This window comes from Pinus tabuliformis, chromosome 1_2 (genome assembly GCF_031772625.1).
Source record: "Pinus tabuliformis cultivar Carrire ecotype Pingquan chromosome 1_2, CPIR1, whole genome shotgun sequence".
NCBI classification, from domain to species: domain Eukaryota; kingdom Viridiplantae; phylum Streptophyta; class Pinopsida; order Pinales; family Pinaceae; genus Pinus; species Pinus tabuliformis.
Window position 1 is genome coordinate 362,669,717 of NC_142298.1, and position 23,760 is coordinate 362,693,476.

General features: G+C 39.4%; 1 protein-coding gene across 1 annotated transcript in view; it reads left to right on the top strand.

The window, feature by feature from the left end:
- The window catches only part of ISPD (Nucleotide-diphospho-sugar transferases superfamily protein), a 418,080-nt gene that overhangs the window by 204,999 nt on the left and 189,321 nt on the right, over nucleotides 1–23,760 (top strand). Inside the window, exon 8 of the mRNA XM_089393569.1 lies at nucleotides 10,677–10,745. Within this exon, the coding sequence (XP_089249695.1) occupies nucleotides 10,677–10,745 (69 nt within the window). The remainder of the gene's footprint in view (nucleotides 1–10,676; nucleotides 10,746–23,760) is intronic.

Below are 23,760 nucleotides of genomic sequence, written 5' to 3' on the forward strand. Positions count from 1 at the left end.
AATGCACCATGACATACCACCCCCTATAGAAGCATAAGCCACCTAATAGGGTGCTTGGATAACCCACCTTTGAGCTTGGAGACATTCGCACATGCGAAAGCCCACTATGGAAGGGCATGCCATTTTGAGGTGCCCACCTATTTTCCATGGTTTGTAAACTCTTTTACTTAATTTTAATGACTTGGTGTATTGGAAGGAAAAGGGACGCATTGGATCTTGTGCAGGATTGCAGATGGTCTCTATTTTGGGTTTGGTCTCCCTATACGGGGTCCTAACCCTCCAGAGGGCTACATTGGTACATGTAGGGTGTGTGTAGAGAGCCATGGGCCTCCACAACAGTAGACAACATTCCATGGATCCCTAGAGTCATTCAGATATCGCTCGTGGTTCACCTATTGGACAAGAAAGATGCTCTTGGTTCACCATGCCTAGTTGGCTCCACTGTTACACCATACACTTGGCAGATGGTCCAGGATCTATATGATGATGTGGCATCACTTATATCATCATCCTAGCCCTTTCAGATGGTCTACAGGCATCTTCGATTTGTTTGGAGACCCATGAGGACATTTGTGTGCCCTCACATCCATTTGGGAGCACCACAGGTTTATTACTTGGAGAACAAGAGGCCAACCCCTTGTCCACTATTTTTGGGAGTCCTATTTCACATTATGGCACCTATGGTCTTCATTAGGCCTCCTCTAAGGCCCAACGACACATGTTATTGATCATTCGACCCTCTTGAGAGGCTTACTCCTTTGTTATTGAGCTAGTTTGGTGGGCTTGTCACCAAAAGGTTGTTATTATGCACATTATTTTATTTTAGGGGCTACATTAGGCCAAAATTAGCTAAATCGAATTCATTAGGCATTGTATAAATAGATGATGAGTTGATTCATTCTCTCATCATCACTTGGATGGATCATTCTCTCTTGTGAGATTTTTGCTATTCTTTTTGGAGGACGAAATTGGATGCATGGATGAATTTTGATGTTTGGATCTCTTCATTTTTGTCTTGGAGCTTCTATATTGGCATATGATAATGATTGGATATACTTGTTCTCAAATGTAAGTGCTCTTTTAATGCTCTTTTATTATTTTCTTATGTCACATGCATGTTGCTAGGAAATTTTGCTATACTATGCCGAAATTTGCTGCTTTTCTTGTGTGAAAGAGTGAGAATTTGTCTTTTATTAGTGTTGCGTCATGTCATGGGCCATGTTTGAATAAGTGAATGTTTCTAGAGATATTTCGTTGAAATTTTATTTTGATAAGTCATCACATATCTCACCTTGAAGTATAAAGACCTTGAAGCCATTATCCCATGCCCTAATTTCCATGTGAATTTGTTCTAGAGGCCTCCTTGATGAAGTGAAAACATCCCAAACATCGGAATCTTCTTGAATCCATTTCTCCTAAAGGATTAGGCACTAATCCTCCATAGGTGATCACCTAAAAGCATATTTTTCTCACCTTTCTCTCTTTCTCTCTAGGCCTAGCCTACATAGGTCAGCTAGGGCATCAATTATCTCACAATTTAGCTGTCCAAATACTTTGATTTTTAGTCCACAACTACACTGGAGTTTGTTCTAGAGGACCTCCAAATTTGAAGCAAATATGATGGCAGGATCTTGAGATATTGCAAGCCCTAGCTTGAGGACCATTTCTTTCCATAGGTTTCCCTTGGCTAGTGACCTCATCTGGATCATTACATTCTATTCTAAGAAGATTTGTCCATTGATCCTCTTCTCTTCCACAATTATGTCAAGCCCTTCCTTGAGTGACCAATTCCTCTTACTTGACCTAATTTTGGGTCCACTTGGTCCCGTGTGGTCCCACCACCTTTTGAAGATAATTCCACAAAGACCACTTGGAATCGAAGTTTCCACAAGGATTTTGGGTTCTAGGAATCTCTTTGACAAGTCATATACTCAAACCATAGCCCTTGGAATTCTCCTAAGGCCTTTCTAGAGAGCCTTTCATCTTGCTTTCCAAGCAAGCAAGCCATATATTTGAGCCTCTCCTGTGAATAGGCTTCTAGGATCACCTTTCATCCTATCATTTATCCATTCATCTTCGTGATCCTTATTATATCGGGTCTCCTCCCATCGGTGAAAGTCCGTAAAGAGCAGGGAGCCTTAGCTGAGGTGACAATGGGCTATCGCTCCATTGTTTCCCTTGACCTAGTAGTTGCCCTATAGGACCCCCTCCTAGGACCCTTGCTAGTTTGAGCGGTAACATTTTGGCACTGTTGTCAGGGAAACGAGACGTGTGTTTTGTTCCCCATACAACATATTGACATATCATTATTGGCGACTCCATTGGAAGAACAAAGCCCTAGTTCTTCATTGAACTTCAAAGTCAATGCTTGTAGGGTGAAGCAAGCATTTGTTAAGGCAATTTTAGTTCACCCTGGCGACTCCCATGATATCAATATATAAAGATCAATGGCTTCTAAAAGGTTTCATGAGTGGTTTCCTGCTTTGGATATCACATGGGTTCCAGGATACCCAAATGATCTGGATTGGAAGTTTATGCAAAATATGCCATAATTCGAGGGTGATCCTTCTACAATAATGGCTCACATAGCAAAACTTATTAAGCATGCTTCCTAAGTTAATGTGGTTCATCTAGTGTGTAGACAACCTCATGGAGTTATTTATTGGTTCTATTGAATACAAACACCAAGGTTGGCTTGTCTCGTGTGAGCTTGAAAGTATTTAAGCTTTTATCGAGTTTCTCAACAAATTCATGGTATAAGGGACCCAAATTCCAATCTAATGAAGCTACTTGTGAGAGCCTAGAGGAATCCCTCCAAACGGAAGGTCTCATTAGTCAAGATGAAGGAGTTGGAGATAACCTTGAGGATCTTAGTGATGACCAGAAAGATGAGTCCTCATTAGGTCGACATGATGAACAAGATGACTTTGAAAACACATGTGTTGGGAAGGATGACCCTATGGAAAGTGAAATTGAGACTAACCTTGCCTTTCTCGAGGATACTACTCCCGATGACTCTTTTTTTGAGAACCTTGAGAAAGGTGATCCTATTAGCCCCTTGGAGGATGACATTGGAGATTACTCCGACATTGAAAAGGAGAAGTGGGAAATTGTTGATACACAATTTGGTTGTGCTCCTATTTATGATACCGACAAGGAAGATGAGACCTAGATTGGTTTTCCCTCCCTTTCTCTCGAGCATTATTTATGATGACATATCCATTGATACCCTTGGGAAGGAGAATTATTATTTTTCCTTGCATAAAGAGGGGCAGTTGGAAGTGATTGATTCTCCTTTTTGGGAAAACCCAATCTTTGATGCTAATAATGAGGAAATCGATAAGGCTCCTACCTATCCTCCTTATGATTCTACATTCAAATCACCTAAGCCTTTAGATTATGATTTTGGGGAAGGAAAAACCATCGAATATGACACTTCACCCTCCCCTTTGCCTTTTCCTCTTGTTCATCATCTTGAGTTTTCTTCAAGTGGCTCCCTCACCCCTTGTCATATGATCCCAAGTGACCATGAGCCCTTTCCCCCTTTTGAGTACAGTGTCAAGGAGCAACCCCTCATTGACTATACTTTATCTCCTTGGACACACCCTTAGGGTTTTGATCTCTCCATGACCTCCCCTCTCCAAAGGGACCATCACCTTGAGCAACCTATTTATTGCACTCCTTTCCCTCACCTTTCATCCCCCTCTCATCATGACCTTGTGGCATCTACAAAGCACAATATTATGAGCAATGATTGTGACAAGAAGTTATTAAGGGTAATCATTCATTCCACCATTGCGTACTTAGGGGGAAGGCCCCGCACCTCCAGGTTGACTCATGTTCCTTCTCTTAGGGATTCCCCTTACCTGACATGGAGACTATGTTTTTCCACCCCTTGCCCACATCGTCCTCCATGTGATTGGTTTTGCATTCACTTTGGGATTTTCTACATGGGTGATCATATAGGCAGGCATATTTACATTAATTGGATGATATGTTGGTTGCATTGGCTCTATGATTACACTTAACATTCACTTCATCATATGCATGTTAGGGTAGGATGCATTGCATGCTCATTTTCTCATTAGAACTAACATCATATGATATTTCTCATGATAGATTAGATGCATTTAGATTAAATTTGCATATATTTACTTTCCTGTTGATTTTACGTATTTTCCTTTTGATTTTACGACCTAACACTAAGCATGGGTGATCATAAGACACCATAGAAACATGCTGCCCCGTGGGTTTAGCCTTTGATATGTGCAGGTAATAGGTCTACGATAACCAAGAGATTGCTGGTGTTTTCATGACCCCCCGTTCATGCAGCTTTGCCCACTTTTTTGAGAGATCATGTCCCAGTTGGAGCTAGATGTTACCCACCACTTTGTGGGTGATATCCTTAAGAGAAAAAAATTCTCCATGATGGTCCTTAGCTGGCAGCCAACAACCCCTTGCACAACCACCAACTAGCTCATTATGCCATTTCTCTGCCATCTGAGCCAGCCATGTGGTCCCTCACCCATTTGTCATGATCGTATATTTGAAGGTGGGCCTCCCAATCCTAAATGTATGCCTTGTCATTTGGTAATTGAGTATTTTAGTTTACTTATCAAGGAAACTCATGGGCATGGATTAATGGGGGGATTCGATAGAAAGAATGGACTAGGTCTGTGCTCTTGTCCCCTAGGTCTCTTTTGTATGTTAATCTTGGACCCTAGTCGTGTGGGATCTCTTTTACTGACCTTTGGGCTTTAGGGATGGTACTACATGGGAAACCCTGATTTTGGTTGCGTGGTCCTGCTCCTCGATCCACATATATCACTCCCCTTCCTCTCATTATGGTCCCATTCATTATTCCTCCCACCTGGGTCCACATTCCTCCACTGGGTCCACAAAGGTTCAGCCTCCCCTTCCCCTTTGCCCACACCTTGGGTCGGGCCTAGAATGATGCCCGGAGGTTGATGTAGCTAAAAAGAAAGGAAAAAGCATAATTGGCCACATTCAACAGGAAATTGTACCACAAAATGCAAAAGATGGTCGGGACAAACACATTTAGCACGTGGGCAAAAGCCAATACATGAGCTCTACCCCCTTCCATGGCCATCACCCTGGTTCCTATAGGCCCTAGATGAGCCTCCTCTATCATTCAGGAACCCATGATTGTCCCAACCCCTGGTGGGCGATGAACTGCCCCACCTTAAAGGGGATATCCACAACTATACTTTACACATCATGCTTTCATTCTTTTAAGCCCCGAGCAACTGACCAAAGAAAAATCATAAAAGACAAAAGGAATATGAAGAAGGGTGGAAACGTCAAGGCCGAGGTAACTCATGTACCACAATTTCTCCCTCCTACACATCATTTACCCAAGTGTGGGCTTCCCTTTCATTAGCTACCCTTGTACCATGGCATGTGACCCAGGATTTCCCCTTCATCCCCTAGTCCATTCCATCACTTTATCACATACCACCACCATTTGAAGGATGTACCATGGACATATTACCCCCTTTAGAAGTAGAAGCCACCTAATAAGGTGCTTGGTTAACCCCCCTTGAGCTTGGAGGCATTCACACATGCGAAAGCCCACTATGGAAGGGCATGCCATTATGAGGTGCTCACCTGTTTTCCATGGTTTGTAAACTCTTTTACTTGATTTCTTTAATGACTTGGTCTACTGGAGGGCAAGGGGATGCATTGGATCTTATGCAGGATTGCAAATGGTCTCTATTTGGATTTGGTCTCCCTATACGGGGTACTAATCATCCAGAGGGCTACATTGACACATGTAGGGTGTGTGCAGAGAGCCATGGGCTTCCACAAAAACATACAACATTTCATGGATCCCTAGAGTCGTTCAAAGATTGCTCGTGGTTCACCTATTGGACAAGGAAGATGCACCTGGTTCACCATGCCCAGCTGTCTCCATAGTTACACCATACACTTAACAGATAGTCTAGGATCTATATGATGATGTGGCATCACTTATATCATCATCCTAGTCCTTGTAGATGGTCTACAGGCATCTTCGATCTGTTTGGAGACCCATTAGGACATTTGTGCACTCGCACATCCATTTGGGAGCACCACAGGTTTGTTACTTGGATAACAAGGGGCCAACCCCTTGTCCACTATTTTTGGGAGTCCTATTTCACATTATGGCACCTATGGACTTCATTTTTTTGATCATTCGACCCTCTTGAGAGACTTACTCCTTTGTTATTGAGCTAGTTTGGTGGGCTTGTCACCAAAAGGTTGTTGTTGTGCACATTATTTTATTTTAGGGGCTACATTAGGCCAAAATTAGTTAAATCGAATTCATTAGGCATTGTATAAATAGATGATGAGTTGATTCATTCTTTCATCACCACTTGGATGGATCATAGTCTCTTGTGAGATTTTCACTATTCTTTTTGGAGGATGAAATTAAATGGATGGATGAATTTTGATGTTTGAATCTCTTCATTTTTGTCTTGGAGCTTCTATATTGGCATATGATGATGATTGGATATACTTGTTCTAACATATAAGTGCTCTTTTAATGCTATTTTATCATTTTCTTATGTCACATGCATGTTGCTGGGAAATTTCACTATACTAGGCCAAAAGTTGTTGCTTTTCTTGTGTGAAAGAGTGGGAATTTGTCTTTTATTAGCGTTGCATCATGTCATGGGCCATGTTGGAATAAGTGAATGTTCGTAGAGATGTTTCATTGAAATTTTACCTTGATAAGTCATCACATATTGCACGTTGAAGTATAAATACCTTGAAGTAATTATCCCATGCCCTAATTGCCATGCGAAATTGATCTAAATGCCTCCTTGATGAAGTGAAGCCATCCCAAACATTGGAGTCTTCTTGACTTCATTTCTCCCAAAGGGTTAGTCACTGATCCTCCATAGGTGATCAATAAAAAACATATTTTTCTCACCTTTCTCTCTCTCTCCAAGCCTAGCCTGCATAGGTCACTGAGGGAATCAATTATCGCACAATCTAGCCATCCAAATACTTTGATTTTTGGTCCACAATTGTGCTAGAGTTTTTTCTAAAGGCCCTCCAAATTTGAAGCAAATCCGACGGTGGGATCTTGGGATATTGCAAGCCCTAGCTCGAAGACTATTTCTTGCCTTACGTTTCCCTTAGCTAGTGACCTCATCTAGATCATTGCATTCTATTCTAAGAAGATTTGTCCATTGATCCTTTTCTCTTCCACAATTAGGTCAAGCCCCTCCTTGAGTGACCAATTCCTCTTGCTTGACCTAATTTTGGGTCCACTTGGTTCCGTGTGGGCCCACCACCTTTTGAAGATAATTTCACAAAGACCACTTGGAATCCAAGTTTCCACAAGGATTTTGGGATCTAGGAATCTCCTTGACAAGTCATATACTCAGACCCTAGCCCTTGGAATTCTCCTAAGCCCTTCGTAGAGAGCCTTTCATCTTGCTTTCCAAGCAAGCAAGCCATATTTTTGAGCCTCTCTTGTGAATAGGCTTCTAGGATCACCTTTCATCCTATCATTGGTCCTTTCATCTTCGTGATCCTTATTATACCGGGTCTCTTCCCATCAGTGAAAGTCCGTAAAGAGTAGAGAGCCTTAGCTGAGGTGACAGTGGGGTGTCGCTCCATTGTTTCCCTTGACCTATTAGTTTCCCTATAGGACCCCCTCCTAGGATCCCTGCTAGTTTGCGCAGTAACAGTGCCCATGTCAGATCACGAGACTTTCTACTACCCTTCAGTGGCATGGAATCCGGAAGAAAATAATATAAAATTATATTTATTGAGAATTTAAATTTTTTAATTTGTTTCTTAGCTCGTACCCCTTATGGCTGAAGGGCCTCAAGAGTCAAGACTAAAAAAAAATTTGAAACACAAAAAATTTAAATGAAAACATTTTTTTGTTTGAAACAAAAACTCAAGTTTCATGAAGCCTACTTGATTGTGACGAAGCTGGGTTTGATGAGGCCTCCTTCAACGTTCCCCAAAAGCTCCTTCGCTGTGCAATGGAGTCACTCAACTCCTTCAGTCAAGACTCAACACTTATAGAAATGAGTCAAATGACAAGTGAATGAGAAATGCAAGGGAGGGAGGTGCTTATAAAACATTTCCTTCCCTCCAGTTTCCCTTTCCCTCTATTTGATCTAAAAAAATAAATTAAAAAAATGAAAATTTGTTGCCAGGGACAAGTTTTATATGGGTCCATACGAGTTTGATGCGAGTCATATGCGGGTCAATGGGTCAATGCGAGTCTAATACGAGTCAATGCGGGTACGAGTATTATGCGTAGGTTCTATGCAAGTGACCCATTTCGGCATATGACCCGTCAAGACCTGCGAGTCTTGATGGGTCTTCTAAGGGTAGTGCTTCACTGAGTTTATGGTTGAGCCGAGACATGCAACAAAGCATGTGTTGAGGTACTTGAGTGGTACATATAAACAGGCAAGCAAATTGCAGACATTCTCACCAAGCCTTTGTCTAGAGCGAAGTTTGTATACTTTAGAGACAAGCTTGGTGTGATGTAGAATGTCTCCTTGATTGAGAGGGAGTGTTGATGTTTTAGCAACTTGTAGAATAGGGAAGACATTCTCCCACATGGTCATGCTAATTTGACTTGGGGAGAACGATGCATTCACCCATTGGGCCATGCAAATTTGGCTACGGGTGGATCTAGGAGGATTGGTTGATGATAGGTACAGTCAGAGATCAATTTGGGATCTGGGCATTGAGGGGTCCATTCATGATGGGTTGACATAGAGGCAGAGCATCACCCAGTGGTTCGTATGGGATCTGGGCATTGGGTCTCAGTTGCGTTGGGCCACCAAAATGGTCCACAGGTTTGGATTGCTTGAGGGCAAGCAATCTTGGGGCGGGAGGATTTGTAATGTTCCTTTTTCTGGTGTTCCTTATGACATGGTTAGGATGGACTTTCAGAGTTGGGGGCAGACAGGTCATAGGTGCAGGTTGGTGTCATCAACGGGCCCAGGGGATTTTGGAGGGGTTTTGAGGAGTTTCTATGAGGTCTGATGGCATTCACTTGGTATATTCCATCATTCGCACAATTTACCTTTCGTTTCGGCGCATTCCGACAACTTTCAAAAAAAAAAGTTATTATTGGGCCTGACTCAATTAATTACGCTTAAGGTGGCATTTTGGGAGGAATACTTGACAGAACACCTTAGTGTAATAGCTCGTTGGAACCGGAATGAGAAGATCTACATGATGGGATGGTTAGATGTGAGTTTTAGTGACCTGAGGAGACATGGTGGCCAATTTACCCTTTCCCCGCATTAAAAAGAATATTTTAATCAAAATAAAAGAGGGAAAAATGCTCCATGATTAAAATGATAATAAAATAGGAGGTTCTAGAGGGGTCCATCAGATCTATAAAAGAGGAGGAGGCCATTGGAGGACATCTTGGATTTGCTATTTCTTCTTGTATGAGAGGTTGAGAACCCGGTTCTCTACTTCAGCTGTAGCCTCAGGACGAAAACCCTCAGGTGATTGAGAGAGATTGGGTGAGTACCCATCTCCCCTTGGTGAATTCATCCTGAATTCACAGGAGAGCTTAGTAGTGGCATTTCAGTTTAGTTTGGGAGGTCGGTGCAGTGCAACAAATTATCTTGGAGGCCAACTTTTCATCTCAACTATTTTGGTTGTATATGCATGTAACCCCAGTTTATCCATTATAATAAAAGCTGAGAATTTTCCTGTTCATTGTGTTATTGGATTGCAGTGCTCTATTTGTTTATTTTTACATGGCAATCTTCTGTTAATAGAATGTTGATTTTACGGTGAAATTTTGGGTTGAGTAAATTTCTGTATAATTGGCAAAATATTCCGTTTGGGACATTATAGCCACTGAAAACGAATGAACAATGTGAGGAGTTCAGGGGCAATATAATGTACATTACTACGGCACTATCATAAACACTGTTCTAGCTGACATGTAACTATAAGATACCACCCCTAATACTTTCCTTGCTTAAAGCCATTTTAGCTAATACTCCCAATAGTATCCAATCTACATGTCCATGTGTGTGGTGCCTGCTCTTCTTTTTACCTTATCTGAACTTTGCTTTATATGATTTTTTAATCATAATTAACATCAAACAATAGTTAATGAACTGCATAACTAAAATACTTGACTGTACCTGTGACCCAATACTTGCTTATGCCTATTTAAAGGCCAACACCCTTATCCCTAAACATTTTCTTCCATTTGTAGCTATACTTTTGTATGTGTGACAATGAGATAAATTATTCATCTGCAACAGATTACATAACCACAAATAGACATTGAGTGCTCCACTGCTTTTGATGTAGAAGCACTGGTAAACACAAGGAGGTGTAATCTGATAAGAATTTGGGACATAATCACCTTAACTAGTACCTCTCTCTCTTCTTTTGAGGTTTGTAAGTTTTCTCCAGCTCAGATTTGCATTTAAATATCAACGGACATGGACAGTTTTTAGGTTTTTATGACTATATAGTATAAACATATATGAAACATTACTATAGGTTTATCTAAGATAGTTAATAACATAATTGTTGAAACTACCTTTGAAAATTTGTCTTTTCTGTTTACATGAATCATCACCCATGGAACTCTTTTCTATTGCTAGATCTAATATTTTCTTGTTTCTCTTTTAACTCATATGCACTTTTTATGGCAGGTCTTGAATGATGCATGGGTTCATGGTGCAGCAGTACTTGGAGTTCCTGTCAAGGCCACCATCAAGGAGGTTTGCTAGCGTCCCATTGCTTAATGTCCTCTGTTGGATTATTTTTCATCAGAACAAATTTATGGAGTCTCGTCACATATATGCTTTTCATACTGTTCAATATTGCATCGAAGGGATAAGAAAAATTAATTAATCTTACAAGGAAAAAGAAAAGAGAAGATAGTGGGGAAGGAGATAGGATAGTGAATATGAAGAAAAAAGAGAAGAAACAGATGATAAGAAAGAAAAAGAATGGGATTGAAAGTGTTACTTCCTGGATCTGCGCTTCAGATAAGTCCAATCATCCATGTACAAACCCCATAAGAACATGAGAACATCACCCATTGTCACCTCGGTGGTTGTCCTCCTCACTTTAGTCCAGCTCTTCTCTAGCAGAAGGGGGGATTCCCTAGATCAATCACTAATCTGACCTATCAACACAGGTCTAAAAATTATATTAGTGATTTGGTGTGTTTTATGATTTTCTGTAGATAAAAAAGATGAGAAGACAAGCAAGATTTAGTGCCTTTTTAGAGCATATGGAGTCAAAGCAATTTTTTTTTTTTTTTTTTTCAGAAGAAAAAGCATAATATATTCATATAAAAAAGAGATTACATAATGCAAATGCAAGAAGCATATGCAAAAACGTGGACCGAGCCACATACAAATCTGCATAAACAGATCACCAAATATAGCCCCGAAAGGCCAATAATGCCCAGAAAACAAGGCAAACCCATCTATAAGGTGCAGAAATGGCACCAAAGCACAAAGCAGACAAGCAACGGAAAACAACGCAAGATCTGACCGCCCAATACAAAAGGAGAGGCACGAAATGAGGAAGAGAGCAGCACAAGAAGCCACTCCTTCCCCGCCCCCTCAAACTCTCCACTCGAAATCAGACGAGAAACAAGATCACTGCCACAATCAACCGCATCTGCCTGCAGAAAAGACCAACGGAAAGATCCATAGAAGCGGCACGAAACAGAGCAAAGCCCGTTGTTCCCTCAACGCTCCAAAGGATATTCCGCGGCCAGAACAACCCTAACTGCCGCCGAGAAGGAGAAGACCCACCGGAGCAGAGGCGAGAACCGGGGGCAGAGGCGGCATGGGAAGCCACCTCGCCCCCGCTCAGAGAAGACTAAGAGACCAGAAGAAGAAAAGAAGCCTGCAGGACGAAACCCCTCTGCTAGCCTCTCGCCGCCCGACTCAGGGGAGCCCGCTCCTCACGCCCCGCTCGCCTTTGGAGAATCCCCGCAGATTCGCCGCTCCTGCTCCTCCCGGATCTCCTGCTTGCCGCACCTGCTCCTGCTCGCCGCTCCTGTTCCTGTTCCCTTTCGCTCACCTGCTCCTGCCGGATCCCCTGTTCCTGCTCCTCCCGGTTCACCCGCTCCTGCTCCTGCTCCCTCTCGCTCCTGCTCCTGCTCCTGCTCCCTCTCTCCTGCGCACAAAACCTCCCGCTCGCTCACTTTCCTGAGCACAAAACCTCCCGCTCCTGCTCCCTCTCTCCTGCGCACAAAACCTCCCGCTCGCGCTCTTCCCTGTGCCCAAAACCTCCCGCTCCTGCTCCTTTTCTGCGTTCAAACCCTCCCGCTCCTGCGTTCAAACCCTCCCGCTCGCTCACCTGCTCCTGCCGGATCCCCTGCTCCTGCTCCTCCCAGATCTCCCGCTCCTGCTCCTGCTCCCTCTCTCCTGCGCACAAAACCTCCCCTCCAAATCTACAAGGTATATGAGAAGGATCCTGAAGTTTTTCGAAATCTAGCGTTCAAGCTCCGTCGCTCCTTCCGATTCTGTCAGTTCCGTTGTCGACCTTCCCTTTACCCGCACTACGTTTGCGCAGGCTCCTCCTCCTTCCGAATTCTTGAATCAGCGTTCAAGCTCCGTCGCTCTGTCCGCTCCTCCTGCCAAAACCTCTTGCTCCTGCTCCCTCTCTCCTGCGCACAAAACCTCCCGCTCCTGCGTTCAAACCCTCCCGCTCCTGCGTTCAAACCCTCCCGCTCGCTCACCTGCTCTTGCTGGATCCCCTGCTCCTGCTCCTCCCAGATCTCCCGCTCCTGCTCCTGCTCCCTCTCGCTCTTGCTCCTGCTCCTGCTCCCTCTCTCCCACACACAAAACCTCCCCTCGAAATCTACAAGGTATATGAGAAGGATCTTGAAGTTTTTCGAAATCTAGCGTTCAAGCTCCGTCGCTCCTTCCGATTCTGTCAGTTCCGTTGTCGACCTTCCCTTTACCCGCACTGCGTCTGCGCAGGCCCCTCTTCCTTCCGGATTCTCGAATCAGCGTTCAAGCTCCGTCACTCCATCCGCTCCTCCACTCATATCAAGTTTCGAATTCGTTGAACGTTCTCTAACCAGGCCATGGATTTCACTGAATTGTCTTTAGAAGGGTCTTACTTGAATGCTTTCGCATAAACTTTGGGAGGCAATCTCGTAATAACCCAGAACAGTGGTCAAAGCATTACTTGATGAAGAAGCTTATAATCTGAAGGATAAATCAGTAAATTATTTCACATGAAGATCACTAATTATATCAACCACATTGTTACAAGGATCTATATGATATGCTCATTAAGATGTCACTGCATCACCAGCTCAATTCCAACCAATAAAGCAAAGAGAACAACAGTAGTGATATTCTTAAAATAAACATATACCAGTAGATTATGTTGTGGCAACCCAAGCATCAATGTGACTTATCCACTTGAACTTCTGATTTTCAAATAAGGAGAGTTCATCCTCTTATAACCTTTTTTCCTTGATCATTTTTACAATAAAGTATAGTGAGAAAAGTCTAGAGAGCCTTAGATCCTTCTTTTCTCCATGAAATATTATTAAAATATATGAGAAAGATCTAGAAATGCCACTTCTCTCTAGCATGACCATTTCTCTTCCTTCTTGGATGATGAGCTGTTCTAGGACTTTTTAGGCTGAGTGCTCCCTTCAATTTTGACCTTTTATTAATAAACTTTGTTTTGAACTTCCTAGAAGCTCCCCTTTAGTTGAGAATTCCTCTGACCATTTACAATGGACCTTGAAGATGTCACCTGTGAGCAATGGATGGAACCTCAACATATCTCCAAAGAAGGTGTGCCCTAGAGAAGTGCGCAAAGAGTGGGTTGTGATATTTTATTGTACCCCTAAAGCTAGGATGCCTTAAATATAATAAACTCCCTTTGTCTTGGGACCATCTTTAAACCATGTGTGAACTCTCCTTTCTATTTGACTTCCCTAGATATTTGAGCCACCCTTTCCTTGTAAAAAGGCTTAAATTCCTTTCTCAGGTGGGGTGCTCCTCTTGTCTTGCTCCTTTGACCATTCAAATACTAAAATAATCCTCAAATGCGGGTGCATTAGGTATATGTGCAAACAATGGTGTATGGTCTTCCTTAAAAGCTTGGGTGCCCTCACTAATCAACGCTTTTCGTCAACACATGCTAATAAAATATACTAGATTTCCTTTAGATATGGAGCACTTGACTATTTGATCCTAGAAAACCCTCCTTAGATGATGGTGATCTACGTAGAAACATGTTCTCGATCTTGTAGAGGACCTTTGAACTCCATATTTCCATATATTATGTTTCCATTTAAGTCACTTGGCATGAGGACACGGGACGCATAGGACACAAAAATATGGCTATTCGACACGTGACAGGATGACTCCCCGGAACAGGACACAAAGGACGTGTTATATATTATATATTAAAAAATATAAAAAATTAGTAAACTACACAAAGAAATATATAAAACATTTAGATGATGATGATACAAATTCATTATAGAACTAATGCATATAACCAAAATAGAACTGAGTGCAAATGCAATCCATCTCTGAACCAAAAATACATCAACAAAGAGGCCCTAAATGGCCTGTATAGTCCAAAAAAAATCATGCTACAACAAATAACTAGTACTATATATCATCAAAATCATTACCTATATTGGGATCCTCATCATCAACATCACCCTCTAAGCATTAAAATAAGATAGAAAAAGCTTAACATGTCAAATCGAGATTCTATTTGAGTGATGGGTGCATTTTTACTATGGTCATGATAGAGGAGTTCAACAATCAATGCCACCAACATCAAGGTTAACCCATAGTGATTAAAATCATAAATAAATAAATGTGATAATTAAATGAGTTGCTTAACGCATAGTGATAAATTTGGTCCATTATGGTTTTGATTTGGCCTCTTATCTCTTCTGTCTGCAGCTGAATCAGAATTAAATGACTGAGTTTCTTGTTCAATTTGATTTGGAGCTTCCTTATTGTTTGGATCAAATTGGTCGACAAAAAAATTGCTTCTTGATTAAGCACTTCCTTAAGAGTGTCTGTGGACTGCTCTGAGGCTGGTGCCTTCCCCTTGCCACCTTGTTGATCAAATAAGTGTAGTTTGTAATTTTTTCCCGCCATCCTCAACTATAACATTCAAAAATTTGAATTTGATGAAACATTTTAGATCAATAAAAATTTCCATCTTTTACATAAGAAGGGAAGTTTAGCCAGTTATATACTTGCTGGTAACTATTATGATATCTTGAAAGTTCATTATGATAAAAAAAATCAAGCAATAATTAATCATCATTATATTAATAAGAAAATCACCATTGAGATATGTCTAAATTTATATAGAAACTTCACGTTATATCATGGCCAATATAAAAGGTTCTAAATTTATAAAAACTTCATTTCATATCATTATATTAATACATGGACCACTCATATTATACAAAGAAGTGTTGAAAGTTATAGCAACTTCATTTACTCCTACCAAAGAACATGATTTAATTAATTATATTCACAACAAAAAGTGATGATGACAAAGTCAAATGAAGAGCATTTCAATAACTTTGTTCTTTAAATACAAACTAGAATATTCTTAAAGCAAGGGAATGAGAACGTTGAAGTGAATCTCATGGTTATATTATTTTACGTACAATTACATTGATGTTTACCTGTTGCGAGGTTGGTTCCCTTTGACCTTGATCAACCTACCACAATATCATAACCATGATGTATTAAAATGTTTCCTTAACTTACAAGATGCGTGACAATATATTGTAGTAAATGACAATCATAACATATAATAGACATTGCTTATGAGTTGGGTAAAATATAATACATACTGCCCCCATAATAGAAATGTTTGTATCTATTCGATTCAAATTGTAATCAATGAGCAACTCTTCCCCTGCAGCTATTGATTTTATGGCACATACGAATACATGGTTTCTTTTACGCCCCTCGAATATGCAATTGGGTTGCTTATTTGTGGTCACGGGCTGTGTACTATTTATAAACCTTGCAATATTCCCTACTGCTTTTGGCCTTCCATCAATATACATAGCTGCACCTTTATTTTGATCATTGTCTTTTAGTTGTATATAATTTGCGACCACACCATATCTTCGCATACTTTTGGTATATTGGACTAGTCATACCCAATCATTGTAGACGTAACAGGGTCTGGCATACTCCATCAATTTAGTTAATCTGCCGTAACATACCTTTACGGCATCCATGGAAAATACCCCTAAACCATGTAATGACGATAGAGCAACGCGGTATATTCTTTCATTGACAGAAAAATCAGTGTTTATTTCAGGAAGATCCTTGGGTACCCATCATTTCATTAGATGTTTGTATCTAAACAACACCTCAATGTTATTGTTAATTTTGGTATGTTCTATGCTTAAGAGCAAATTACTTCAAATTTCTTATTAGCCCAATATCAGTTTCCAGAATATCAATCACATCAGCATGATAATAAAATGAAGATAGAACATAAATATAAACAATAGAAGACAAGCCAAGACAAGAGGACACAAGATGTGGCACTAGCCAGGGACAAACCCCAATGTGGGGAAACCCTTGATCAATTCTTCTTATATTCTTCAATAATTCAGCAAAGAGAGAGAGAGATAGTACAAATATACAATTCTGTAATTTTATGACAGCAACAACAAAACCCTAACCAATAAAGTCAAAGCTAGTCAAACAGGTCAGATTTGACCTCCAATCAACTTGGTCAATATCCCAGTCAACTCGGCCTCCAACAACAAGAAGAGGCAGCCCAAAACAATCTGAAATTTCAGTCAAACTTCAGTCAACATCTGATCAAACTTGTGGTCAGCGCTTTGACAGTCAACGCTAGTCAACGTGTGGTCAAAGAGTGGTCAAAACAGCTGTTCAGAAACGCGGTCTGCCAAGGAGAGGCAACCTAACCCAATCTGCAGTCAAAGAGGAGTCCACATTGGTCAACGCTGGTCAAAATAGTCACCTTGCAGCTTCGGTCAACCTAGGTCAATGCTGCCCTAATCAGAAAACCCTTCTTCCAGCCACACGTGTGAGAGAGATGCTGCTCCTTTATGTGTACCCAATCAAGAGGAGAGAGAGAAGGATGTGAGATGAGATGAGTGAAATAATGCCACAAGGTCTCCTCCTTTTATATGCAACGTTGAGGATAAGCTGGGGGTGAAAATGACTGTTTTGCTTGTTGGTCAACCTTGACAAATTGTCAAGAATACAAATAAATTCATATCTCCATGAATACATGTCAGAATTGGATGATCTTTAGATCAATCCTACACCTCTCGGAGAGGAATTCAAGAAAAATATCAGCTTCCATAAATGAGGTTACCCATATGGAGTTTGGCCCTAGTTGCCAATTTTAACAGTTATCTATGCTCTCATTATCATAAGAAGACTACCCCCCTTTAGCAAGAAAAATTCCATGTGTATATGGGATTTTCTTCTAATATTTTCACCTTTAGTTGATCTTCGCATGCTAGATGAAGTACCATATGTTCGATCAATTTCTTATATCCTACCTGAACTTTTGTCACTCGAAAAAGATAGATCTGACAAATGTTTGGTTGAACGTCCTATAACACTCCATCAAATGAGAGAAACTGTTAGCAAGTGTCATAAAGGATGTTGAGAAACGTATTTACGAAGCCACAAGAACATTATAATAGTACAAGTGACTTACAAGGATCAATTTTCCAACATGGTATCAGGGCTAAGGTCAAAGGAATAGGTAGCTGGAAGATCACTAAACGGCTCTTGCATTGATCCAAGAAGCCAAGAAAAGAGACTATTTATACTTATCTTGAATGTCGAGTTAGCTAGATCAAGAACATGAATGGAAAAGTTAGTATTTTGGGCTAGTTTAAAGCAAATTACAAGGAGAATAATCCTCTAAAGCAAGGCCACAGCCGAAAATTTCTGAGGTGTCTAGGAGGGAAAAATAAGCATCTGAAGTGGATAGTGAGAGTCTTATCCTAAGCCAAAAGTTCTGTGCAAGAAAGAATGAGACTTGCAATGATAAGTTTATGGTTTAGAAGAAGCCCTTCTAGTAAAGCAAAGGAAGTCACCTTGAAGTAGATGGAAGATCAAAGCTTGAAGAAGCAATTTTGGCCCTGTTTTGGAAAATTATTATTATGATGCCAAGAAGCCCTAACCAGAGGGCCGAGATTGCAGGATAAAAGCACAAGTTCGAAATACATGAATTGGTAACAAGTCTACTGTTAAAATCCAACGAGGAAGGGATGTTTTGTGCCATGTATTAGGGTTGGTTCACTTCATGACATAAGTCTGAATCTTGTGTAGTATGACCTGGTGACAACCACAGATCTAAAGATGGCTTTCTAAGAAATCTAAAGGATGAAAAAGGTGTCACAAAGGTTAACGAATAAAAACACTTCAAGAGGAATAATAAACTGCAAGTTGGAGAGGCTTTTCAAGCCTAATCTCAAGGACTTTGCAGTGACTATGAGAAGCCCTAGTTTGAGAGCCTAGATTACAGTGAAAACTTTTGAAAGTTCCAAAGAAGTAAGGAGCAACAATTAGTCACCTCAAGAAAGACATCTTGAGACAGTAATCTCTAAGATCGTGCCAACAATGGAGGTGACAAAATACTTCAATAATGCTTCAGATTGTGGAAAAACATATCCTTGAAAGTTTACTATCTTAGGCTTTGCAACAACGTCCAATAATCACGGAAAACAAATGTACATGAAGCAATGTATCATCGAATCTTTGCAAAGGAAGGAGGCATGAGGTATGTACAAATTTATTTTATGTGCATGTCAAGTTATAAAGGGTTTGTTTAGTAATTAGGGTTTTGTGGCATGCTTTGTAAAGGCTAGAATCTAGGGTTTGTAGATTTTAATAATTTTGATATCTAGGGATTGGAAACCCTAGATGGGACTTGGATTAGAAAACCCTAGTCAATGTGAAAACCCTAATCTAAGTGTTCCCTTACAAAAATCCTAGCTCTTGACATCTAGGGTTTGCAAAAAGAATCTAGGACATGGTAAACCCAAGAGAAGGTGGAATTGTATGAAATCTAGGGTATGACTTCAAACCCTAGGGCTCATGTTTCGAAGGGAAATATCAAGGAATTTAGGGTTTGGATCTAAGAACCTTAGGGAGTTTACCCTCTAAGAAAAACCATGGAAACCCTAGATTGGCGAAATTGACATCATGTGTATTTGCATATTTGGGTTGGATGGTACTTGTTACTAAAATTGCATGTACATAAAGAAAGCAAGTTAAGAAGGATGAAAGGTCTAATCAAAGCATGATGGAAGGAGGGACCAATAAGGACCCTAGAATAATAAGTAAAAAGTTCAAAGGAGTAAGCACACATTATTGTGTTTTCTAGTAGAATCTTGTTTTTGTATGCTATCATACATAGAAGCATGTGATAGTAGTATATCTAGAATCTACTTGATTGAGTTGCTTCATAGGAATCATCTAGTTTGTCAAGAATGAGAAACCTTGGGGACCATTTTGCATAAGTGTTCATCCATACTCTATCTAACATTATGCTAAGAGTTGTCATTTTGCTAAAATGGGTCATCACAGAGGATAGTCAGCTTGTATTGATTACTAATGCATTCCTATAGACATGGATTTCTCTCTAAAGGACTACCAAAAAATTCATGCATGACCGAAAGGGATGAACTAAGTCTTACAATTGAACTCAAGCAACAAAAATATATGTTGAAGACTTTATTATACCAAGGATAACAATTCAGGAGGTATAGTGGAGTTAGAGCATGTTGTACTCAATTCATAGGAAGATAATGCTTGCACTGAACCTAAGAAATTGAGCTCAGGCACATGATTTGAACCGAGTTTGGTGTACAATGTCTCCAAGAGAATGGATTCATGGTTTATCCATTCACAACCAAATATCTTCATTGACCTATGGATTGTAATAAAACATCTTCATTATTTTTTCATGAGGAGAGTCACACACTTGCAAATAAAAAGAGAGGGTATCCAATATATTTGATAAATCACCTACCTTGAAAGCAAGTTCATTACTTCTTATGGCATTTACACAACCTTCTTAGTATACCTCACATAATAACTAGGGTTTACATATCTTGTAAATAATCCCTCACTCCATACATTCACATAGCATAATCCCGAAGTCTCAAGTTGGTGGGAGGAAAAACCCAGAATATACAAATATTTGTTTATTGGACCTTAACCTTATATTGTAGACATTTAGGTAAGAAGTAAATAATGCACCCAACCATTCACGAGCATAACCACTTGTCACTGTTTGTAAATAGATCCATTCTTAGGAAAATTTGGAACCAATCTCATAAACACACTTTGTAATTATTTGTGTGGGAATGATGCTTAACCCAGAGTGGGAGATCAATGTTAGATGCTAGGGCATGGACATTTGCTATGCTCACTTTAGAATTTTCCATGAAGACTTTATAAATGAGTTATGGTCAAGTGATTAATCCACATGTCAGCGATGCTTAAGAGAAACTGGGCTAGGGCACATGTTGGAGCTGGAGCACTGTCTACAATCCATATGTCAACAAGAATATTCGTAAGGTAACTACAAAGTATTTTTTAAGGATTTAATATTTTTCCTATATATAGTATTGTAGGCGACTATTTTGATTTGAAAATTCATACCTATAGAATGTGGGAAAATATTAAAAAAAAACATGTAATTTACTGATAAAATTGCTATTTTTTTGACGAATATCATCCATTTAATCATATAAATATATAAAAAGTAGGTGGATATACCATCCATTTAACGGAATTGGCAAATATATATATATATATATATATATATATATATATATATTTTTTTTTTTTTATATTTATTTTTATATTTTTATATTTTTTATTTTTATTTTATATTTTATATTTTTATTTTATTTTTTATTTATATTTTATTTTTTTAATTTTTAATTTTTATTTATTTATTATTATTATTTTTTTTTTCAGAATATGTCCAAAAAAAGGTTCATTTGCGAAATTTTGCTCTTAAAATTTTCCCTGGTTAATTGGACTGGGTCATGGCTTGCTACTAGGGTAGTATGACGTAAGGAGAGTGAGTCATAACTTACAAAGAAACTTTGATGTATCCAATAGAAAGTAAACTTATCCATATAAAAATGAAGTTGTCCATTAACATACTCAAATTCTTACCTTGGTTATCAAGGCATAAAAATCCAAAATTTCATCTTCATTCCTAATTTTGACAATGGCTAGGTTGTGAGACTATTGAAAATAAATGGCCCCATGGATGACTATTGGACACAAATCATAAATCAACAAGCAATATTTGTAGCAAAAACGACATCCATGCACAATAATTACTCAAATTTTAATAACCAACAATTAACCGTATGCATAGTTTACAAAAGGATTCTCCTCCCATATACATAGTTAGACCTTTCAACACATAATTCTTACATTAACAACTAGTTACAAAAATGAACATAGGAGCATCCATACAATATTGTTTTCCATAAGGACATTTAGAACTCTTTTATCTAGACATCTTTTTGGATTTCTCTCCTCAAATCAGTTCTAGTCCACCGTAGAACAAAAAAAAAAACGTCACATTACATACAAATTGTTGAGCATGTACATCACAATCATAAGAGGGGTGCTGTCAAAGATGTCAAATATGAAGTCACTTCCATGATGAAGTCAAATCCATCACTACCACTGCCAAACACTGTTGTCAACCACTTAGATTATGTTGTTGTCTATGATGGCTTTCCAACAAAATCTTTGCTATTATCTATTTTCAAAGAAAAGATATATATGGGATTACTATCAATATACAACAAGTCTTATTATTGTAGAAGCTGCTATAATTGTAGATATATACCAGGGGATACAAAGGTACTACCATAGCCATGTCACAACTTTCAAGGTTCCTGCCATATCCCATAGAAATCATGATAACATATCAAAGAATATAAGTAGAGGCTTATTATTATTAACCAAAGAGGCTTAGGGGGTTTATGGGTTAAGGGATTAAGGGGTTATGGTTTAGGTGGTTAGGGATTAGGGGTTTAAGAGTTTTGATTAAAGGTTAAGGGATTAGGGCTTAGGGGTTAAGGGTTAAGGGATTATGGTTTAGGTGGTTAGGGATTAGGGGGTTTAAGAGTTGTGATTAAAGGTTAAGGGATTATGGCTTAGGGGTTAACGAGTTAGTGGACAATGACGATGACAACGATGATGATGATGATGATGATGATGACAACGACGATGATAATGTTGATGAAAAAGATGATGGCTATGATGAAGATAATGATGATGTTGATGAAGATGACAAAGATGATGGTGATGATGACGATGTTGATGATGACGTTGATGGCATTAATGATGATAATGACGATTCAAATGATGATGACATTAATGACAATGATAACGACAAAGATGATAATGATGAGGGTGATGACAATGATGATGATGATGACGATAATGATGATGACGACGACGACAACTACAATGCCGATGATGACAACGGCGATGATGACGATTGTGATGATGATGTTGATGAAAAATATGACGATGATGACGACGACGATGATGTTGATGAAGATGACAAAGATGATGGCGATGATGACATTAACGATGATGATGATGATCATGATGATGCCAATGACATAGATGATGATTGAAATGATGATGGTGATGAAGATAAATATGTGATTATATGGTGATGATGATGATTTTGATGAAAAAGATGACGATGACGATGACGATGATGATGATGATGATGATGATGATGATGATGAGGGTGGTAATGATGATGATGATGATGTTGATGAAGATGACAAAGATGATGGTGATGATGGCGATGTTGACGATGATGTTGATGATGGCGATGATGATGACAATGACATGGATGATGACTGAAATGATGATAGTGATGAATATAATAATGTGATTATATGGTGATGATGATGACAATGATGACTTTGATAATGATGTTGATGACGATGGTGATGATGATGATGACAAAGATGATGATGATGCGGGTGGTAATGATTATGACGACAAGGATGATGATGTTGATGTTGATTATGATGATGATGATGATGGTGATGATGATGACAATGATGATGATGATGGTGACAATGATGATGCTAATGATGATGTTGATGAAAAAGATGATGACGATGACAATGAATGATTTGAACGTAGGTTTGTCATGTCATTTTGATTTGAACTTAGGTTTGTCATTTATGAACTCTACAAATTAGTCATTTGAACTTAGGTTTGTCTTTGGCCCCATTCACAGGTCACTCTATGCAGGGTCAAAGCATAATTTCCACTAATTAGTAAATGGAAAACCTTGGAAATTATTAGACAAACCAAAGTTAAAATTGGAGATGATGGTATAAACCTAAATGAGCTTCTCTTCGTTTCAAGAATAATATATTCTCTACTGGACAAGGCCAACCACGTGAAGGTGGAAGCTCATATGGCCCCTCCCCCCCCACATCACTCTCAATTCCCTAATACCCAATCTATCTACTATAATATATTTGAAAGAAACAATACAATAACAATCAAACATAAAAACTAGGAAAATAAAAATTTAAGGTGAACGAAAGAGAACAAACCAAACTAAAAACATATAAATACATACCTCGTACATTTCAACATTTTGATATCATTAATCTTCTTCCTTATCCAACTCATCATCTGTATCATCCAGTTCAGAATTCATGTTCAAAGGATTCGC